Genomic DNA, 7,246 nt, shown 5'->3' on the forward strand with positions numbered 1-7,246 from the left:
AGTGTGGATGCAATGTCGCGCTGTGTCCTGAAGAGGGCAGCACACTGACTCCGCGCTTCGAGACTGAACTCCGCATTGTATGTCCCTGTTGCTTGCCGTAGCTCACACGGCGGGATTGGCTCAAAGTAAGGAAACAAAAGTGCCACTGTAAAGTAACATGTAGTTTTATGTTGTTGTTTTGAAATACAGAGCGCGATAACCGGCTTCACGGCACAGGACACACTACAAGGTAATTTCCATTTTCAATGACACGAAAAGCAACTGTTGCTGTTGCCAAAACCAGGACGACGTTAAAGTAACAGTTGGTTAGCCAGAGCCAGCTAGCTAAGTTTAACCGTTAGTGTTAGCTAACCAGCCGACTGTCCACTGTTTTCTGTGAGTAACGTGTTGTTTAACTTACCTGACTGACCCATGGTGTGTTTCCAGGATCCAGTGTTGGAGTTTAACCGTTTTGAAGATGTGCTCTCTGGCGTTGTTTCCTCCTCCGCTGCCCTCCGGACAGACCACCCTGTGCGAGGCCAACAACGAGCTGCTATCGGGAACCACCACCACCACCACCGACGACCGACTGAAACAGGTCTGATTCAGAGCTGCTGTGTTTACTATAGACGCTGATATGATAAAACTATGAACGTCTAACGAAACGACATAATACTGATCCTCTTCCCAGTGGGTTCAGTTATAAATTACACGTTTGGTGGATGTGGGCAGGGGTCCAAAATCACAGCATGACCGTGGACCAGAAGACAATCATGTGGTGTATTGTCGTTAAATGCTTCTGCGTCTACACGGTGCCCCGTAAAGGCTCATTACATGGTCGTGTGTTTTCTGCAGGAGTCCAGTCCCCTGAGTTTGTATTTCCCCCGAGAGTCTCTGAAGCTCCACAGTCGCACAGAAAGCAGCAGCAAGGCTGCCTTCCTGGACCACTCTGAAACACTGTGGATGAGGAGTGCAGCAGCATGGTAGCTCTCTCACACACACACACACACACACACACACACACACACACACACACACACACACACGTTCTTGTCAGTTTATGAGGTGCAAGGGTCATACAATAAATCCAAACGTCATGAAGGTTATAATGTTCAGTTTTTGTTGACGTGCTTTGAAGAGGTGTTCATGCAGCTCAATCATTTGGACATTTTGTCTACGAGAGCAGAGTTACCATGTTCTGATGGCCTGACCAACACAGATCTTTTGAGGCTGAAATCAATAGTTTTGCTAAGAATCCTTTCAGCCACAAAGATAATTTATGCAGCTTTACTCTGTCCATTTCAGGAGGGATGGTGGTTTCACAGGGCTCCTCAATGAAATTACCAACTCACATACAGAGGGTGCGTGAAATCTTCTATCTGGCTTTAACACACAATGACCCGATGCTGTGTATCCACTGATATGTGTGTACATTAAAGTCTTGTGCTCTCGTAGTGCCAAAATGGCTGTCAGTGAGTTCTGCTTGTACGCTGGCGTTGCTCCGAAAGGTCTCTTCCTTCCACAGCTCCCTGTTTCCTCACCTCACCGTAAGTTTTGCTTGCTGCTTAAATATGTTGACAACAATACACCAAATGTTTGTTGTGATGCATTAAAATGTGGTTTACCTGTTTGTCGTTTGTTCTGTAGTTGAGCAGTGAGGACATGATTGCTGAGTTTTCACAGGTGCTGAACTGGTAGGTGCCAACTTTTTGGCTCTCAAATGATTGAAAATATTTATTGTGAAGAAACTGGCGGTGAGCTGACATGTTGGTGAAGAGCTTTTTATTTTAATGTAATTATAGAGCAACAGTTAGTTGATTAGTCTTTGCTGATCAACAGAAAATTTATCCTCAACAGACACTTGTTGTTTTTCTTGTCCTACATTAAAGTAAAATGAGCATCTTTAGGTTTTGAACTGTTGGTGGGATAAAACAAGATGTTTAATTACTTTGTGATGGAAATTTTCACTGTTTTCTGATGTTTTATAGATGAAATGATGATAATTTTAATTGACCATGAAAGCAAAGTCATTACTTTTGCCTTTACATGAATGATTTGCAAAAGTGTTTGATCTTTGATTACATTTGCAATTCATGTTTTTGTCTTAAAATTGCACATTTAAAGAGGCTGGGACCTTTCTCTGCTCCAATCCCTCTTGCTTTACCAGGTCTGATTGTGTGGTGCGAGCCTTTGCCTGGCATCCTCATACAGATAAATTTGCTGTAGCCCTACTGGATGATTCCATTAAGATCTACAACCCCAAAAGGTACCGTAACTAAGTTCTGAAGAGGACACACTGCTCATAGAATAATGTTTTCCCTGCATATTCATCATTAAAGAGACGATTGCTGATCAAATCTTTACAGTGGGAGATAACAATAGTAGCATGAAACAGAGCAGCAGAGTTGTGGTACACTGTATATAAATGTCTATTCATCTGTTCACTTGTCATGTTAACAGAATGTCAGTGTTGGTCTGTAGACATACTTCGATGCAACAGTGAACCTCTGATTTCAATCACACAAAGCTGTTTGTCTCCAGGACAGACTACAAACGTGACTGCATGTCAGCCTCGTGGAGCGACGTTGTTCTCTGGCCCCTCAGTCGTTCTGTCGCAGCATTGTCACTGCTCAGTCTCCCCTTGTTCTCTGTCTCTCAGCGCCACAACCCCAACACTGAAGCACCGTCTGCAGAGGAGTGTTGCAGCTGTGCAGTGGAAGCCGCTGTGTGCGTCTGCCCTCGCTGTCGCGTGTCAAAACTGTTTACTGGTCTGGCATGTGGACCCCTGCTCGCTGTCGACCAGGTACAGAAACTCGTGTGTGTCCTGAAAAGTCTTAAATCATTGAATTCAATCCCATAAAAAAATAAACTGTATTATACTATATAATAATTTCCAAAGATCCCATGTTTTGTCTATTTCCTGTCTGTTGTGAGACGTCATACATCTGTAAACTACAATTGAAGCTGGTGCGACAGTGGGTTTCTCATGCAGGAGGCTGTTTGATCCTCTTTTGCAGTTGTATCAGCACCATCAGACTTGTAGCAAACACTTCATACTTTAGCTACATTAGCTGTCAAGCTAATTGTCTAAAAATGAGCAAGTGTGGGCAAACTCAATAATCAAGTTTTCTCCACTTGTCTGGGTCCAGGTCAAGTTAATTGATTAAGTATGTTACTGGTGGGGCTGTCAGGATTGTGAAATTTTAGTTGATGACTGACATAACTGAGATTAACGATTTGGCTTTAGTCTAATAGTCTCATACACCTTAAATATGGTCTCATATGAGCTGAAACAAAAGCAGCTGTCCAACAGCAGTCAGGTCTAGACAGCCAAACTGTTTTGTTTTGTTTTTCTGACATTGAAACCTTGTGCTCAGGTAGACCGTTTATTTGACTCATCAGCCAGGTTTTCATCCACATTTTTACCAGATTTATAGAAAGTCAGCAAAACGGTAATATGAATGTCAATAATTCTGTGCACTGTAATTGGCCTTATTGTCTCTGCTGGTTTTCTGTGATGTTGTTAGATTTTATGCATTAAAGGGGTCTTACATTGAAGTGTGTGAACACTGCAGGAACCCTGACACTCTTTCTGTGCGCCGCTCTTCTTCCTCTTGACCCATCTAGGCCTTCATCAGGCTGTGCTCAAGTTTTGTCTCATCCCGGGCACTCCCCCGTCACTTCCATCGCCTGGTCTCCCAGTGGATCTCTGCTCGTGTCCGCCTCGCCTATGGACACTGCAATGATGGTACGAGGCAGCCGCTTCACCTTTAAGTCCAGTGCATCTTACTTAAGGGTATTTACAAAAGAGAGTTTCTTTACTGAGCTTCTGTGGACTGTTGTGCCTTTGGCATCAATGTATGTTTCAGGTTTGGGATGTAGCTTCTGAAAGCTGTGTGCCACTGAAGCGTGTTGGAGGAGGTGGGGTCAGCTTCCTGTCCTGGTCCCCTGATGGCAGCCATGTCCTGGCTTCTACACCATCTGCTCTTTTCAGGTTAGACAAACCACTTCAGAGATGGAAAGTTTCACTGGATGTTCTAATCTGCCTTCCTCTTAGAGCTGCTGTAGCACATTTCAAGTGAAAGATATGTAAAGCTGCCAGTGAGCGTGTGTGAAATTTTCTCTTTCATGATTAGTGTGAAGTCAATGGCCACTCGCTGTGTTAATAATCGAGGCCTGCTCACCTTTCATGAATATTAATGAACATGTAAGGGATTAGTGGCATAGTCTGGAGTTTAGCAGGTGTTAAGAGATAATAAGTGGACAGGATGTAGCTTTTTTACACGCGGATAATGAAAGTTTCTGTCTTCAGGGTTTGGGAGACCAGGATGTGGACCTGTGAGCGTTGGCCATGCGTGAAAGGCCGCTGCCAGGTGAACACTTCTCACCACATTTCAAAGTTGTTGTGCAATTAGATGGCAAATGTTTTCTAAATCGCGTATTTCTTAAATATTCATGAATTTGTCTGTGTTGGTTAGTCTGGCTGTTGGAGTCCAGATGGGAGTCGACTCCTCTTCAGCGTACAGGGAGAGATGGTCATCTACGCTCTGACCTTCACTGATGCACCAGGTCTGTCTCAGGCTACATACACAATAACCAGCTTTGTCTACATAATAGTCAGCCATGTTCATAATTCATTTGCAGCTTCAATTGTTTTCTTCTAAAGTTGGATTAAAAACTTATGGAGCGAGGTTCACCACTTTGTGAACGTATGATTGTATAAAGGATATTAATACTACTACTACTTACTTTTGGGAATCAGGGTTGTACCTTGATGCATTGAAGAGTTAAGAAGCATTTTGTAAAAGAAGTTCTCCCGTATGGTGTCATTGTCATTCAGCAGGCGTTCCTACGATCACATCAAAGGGGCCACCGGCAGCAGCAGTGGTGGCCGACCTATCAGAGACAACCTTTAGCACACCAGATGGAGACATCGTGTAAGAGCTCTAACTCACTAATTAACTTAACTACAGCTAAAAATGGTGATGAGCAGGGCTTCTAAAAAAGGCCCAGAGAGAAATGGCGAGACTGAAAGAAAAAGATTAAAATATGTATAACAGCGTTTGATGAGCACCAATCAGCAGGCAGGCGGTATTCAGTGCCGCTTGACTTCATGTCTGCATCTACAGCCGCTCAGTGTCACTCACCTCTGTCTCCTTTGTCTGCCAGTGTTGGTGGAGAGATCCAGTCTTTAGCCTGGGACCCAACAGGAGAGAGGCTTGCAGTGCTTCTCAAAGGTCTTTCTCACATTTCTTCTATTCACCCCGATGAGCTCAGTCACTTTTTATTTGGTGTCATTTTTAGTGTAAGTTTTAATAACTCACGTCCGTCTAACTGCGCTTTCAGGTGATCCACAGGCAGCCGACAGACCGGCAATCATCGCTGTGTTTAAGACAAGAACCAGCCCCATTTTTGAGCTTCTGCCATGGTTTGTGCTTTCATATTTGTGTGGCTTTAGTAGAGGTCAAAGTATTCCATTTCTCACTGTAGTACTACTGCGTATCCCATCTGCATGTGCTGAATATTTCTTGCGTTTCTCTGTTTAGTGGTTTTGTTCAAGGGGAGCCCGACGCAGAGCCAAGACTGATGCAGTTCCACCCAAATTTCCAACACGGGGCTCTGCTCACTGTGGTCAGTCCTGCCTTACAAATGGCTTATCTTTTCTGTCGTATTAAGTTTTAGTAAATTTTGTGGTGGTTTGAGCTACAAACAGGATCTGCAGGTCTTACAAAGTCTCAAAACCAGTTGAATTCATTTTCCACAACGACAGCCTTAGAAGGAATTAAAAAGCCTTAAATTTACAAAACATTTTCTCTTTCCTCTCAGACAATAATGCTAGTTCTTGAATATTTTTGTGTTCCACTGCTGGCTGACAGGAGATATTTTACATTGATAAACTAAAAGTGAGATTGTTTTAATGGTGTATTAAGTGCGTGAGAGGCTGTTTAATCCTTCTTATGGTGTCAGTCGCTCAGCTATCAGACGTTTTGCAAACTGTAGCTAACAACAGGAGCTACAAAGCTCGTCATCTCATAATGGAGAATTGTTGGTTTTGGCTTAAATTAACTTCAGTGAATTCATCATTTTTAACAGTTAATCTATCCATCAATTTTCCACCACATATCCAGGTCCGGGTCACATTAATATATAATAAGGAATTATATATCATGAACTGCCCAGAAGTACTAAAATAAATGTGATATGATAATAAATCATTCTGGGGCATATCGTTCCTCCTGGATTTCCATCAGTCTTTCATGCTTTGGCCGGTACGATATGTACATCTGGTATAACTTGTGTTCTCTGTGGTGTCAGATTTAGCTTGTTGAACGCTGCAGACACCCTGATGAATGTATAACTGCACTGGCTGCTTCCTCTGGACTCCACCTCCAAGGTTACCTTTCTCTCTCTGTTCTCAGTGTTGGTCCAGTGGAAGAATTACCCACGTGCCTTTCTACTTCCTGAGCGCTGCTGTTCCGCACTTTGGCCTCAGTGGCAGTCCGTTACTGCCACGGCCTCGAGCGAAGCCCACAGACTTTGCCAATCAGTCGCTCTTTACAGAGCTCATGTCTTAACCGACCCTCAGCCACCATCACACATCACGAGTCACTGTTTTCATCATGGATTGTCAATAAATGTGGAGAAAGTTCTTGATATTCTAACACTTGTTTGTTCTCTGATTTGTCAAAAAATTTGAACTCAACTTTATTCTGAGGCCATGATCAAATGTGAACTGAAACATGTCCCTTTTAAGAGTACTGAAGCACTGAACAGCTTGGAGAAGAAAACAACGTCGAAGCAGCAGAACCAGAGGATTGTAGGATGGAGTGTGCTCACACTAGCAGAGTGACAAAACAAAGTATACTCAAAGCAGACGGCATGCAGACTAAATAAGGTTGATTTTTGAGTGTGATGTTGATACACTCTCCCACAATACAATGCACAAATGACATGGATGAGCTCCTCTCAGCTGGAAACAGTTCAAATAAACTGTGGCTGGTGGTGAAATGCTTCCCAAACCTTTGTAAATAGAAAAAGTTGAACTCATAAGAAACATATTGATGTCTGTTTGTGACCTTTGATTGGCAGCAGCTTCCCAAAGTCGCAGATTGATTGACAACCGACATCCTTCGTGTTGTGTCATCAACCAATGGTAAGGTATGCCCTGCTTTTGTACACTGGTAAGATGATAAACTATGACGTTTTAGCATTAACTCTATACTGTATAGTATTAGCATGTTCAGTTAATGGCTTTTTTTATTCCATG

At 43.1% G+C, this 7,246-nt stretch overlaps 1 protein-coding gene across 3 annotated transcripts; it reads left to right on the forward strand.

Annotated features, from left to right (window-relative positions):
• Positions 1 to 87: 87 nt before the first annotated feature.
• Positions 88 to 6,635, forward strand: aaas (achalasia, adrenocortical insufficiency, alacrimia). 3 transcript variants are annotated; one of them, XM_076741213.1, is made up of 17 exons: positions 88 to 229; positions 427 to 577; positions 835 to 962; positions 1,285 to 1,340; positions 1,435 to 1,526; positions 1,627 to 1,673; positions 2,147 to 2,245; positions 2,639 to 2,782; positions 3,607 to 3,727; positions 3,849 to 3,973; positions 4,292 to 4,352; positions 4,458 to 4,548; positions 4,820 to 4,916; positions 5,149 to 5,216; positions 5,326 to 5,407; positions 5,526 to 5,610; positions 6,399 to 6,635. In XM_076741213.1, the coding sequence occupies exons 2-17, from the start codon at positions 458 to 460 to the stop codon at positions 6,552 to 6,554; spliced, it is 1,572 nt and encodes a 523-aa protein (XP_076597328.1). In that variant the 5' UTR covers positions 88 to 229; positions 427 to 457; the 3' UTR covers positions 6,555 to 6,635. The 3 variants fall into 3 exon arrangements, with proteins under 3 accessions (XP_076597328.1, XP_076597332.1, XP_076597331.1); XM_076741217.1 differs by having other exon boundaries at positions 91 to 229; positions 4,823 to 4,916; XM_076741216.1 differs by having other exon boundaries at positions 121 to 229; positions 434 to 577.
• The last annotated feature ends 611 nt before the right edge of the window (positions 6,636 to 7,246 follow it).

Source organism: Chaetodon auriga, chromosome 10 (assembly GCF_051107435.1).
Source record: "Chaetodon auriga isolate fChaAug3 chromosome 10, fChaAug3.hap1, whole genome shotgun sequence".
In the NCBI taxonomy this organism is placed as follows: Eukaryota; Metazoa; Chordata; class Actinopteri; order Chaetodontiformes; family Chaetodontidae; genus Chaetodon; species Chaetodon auriga.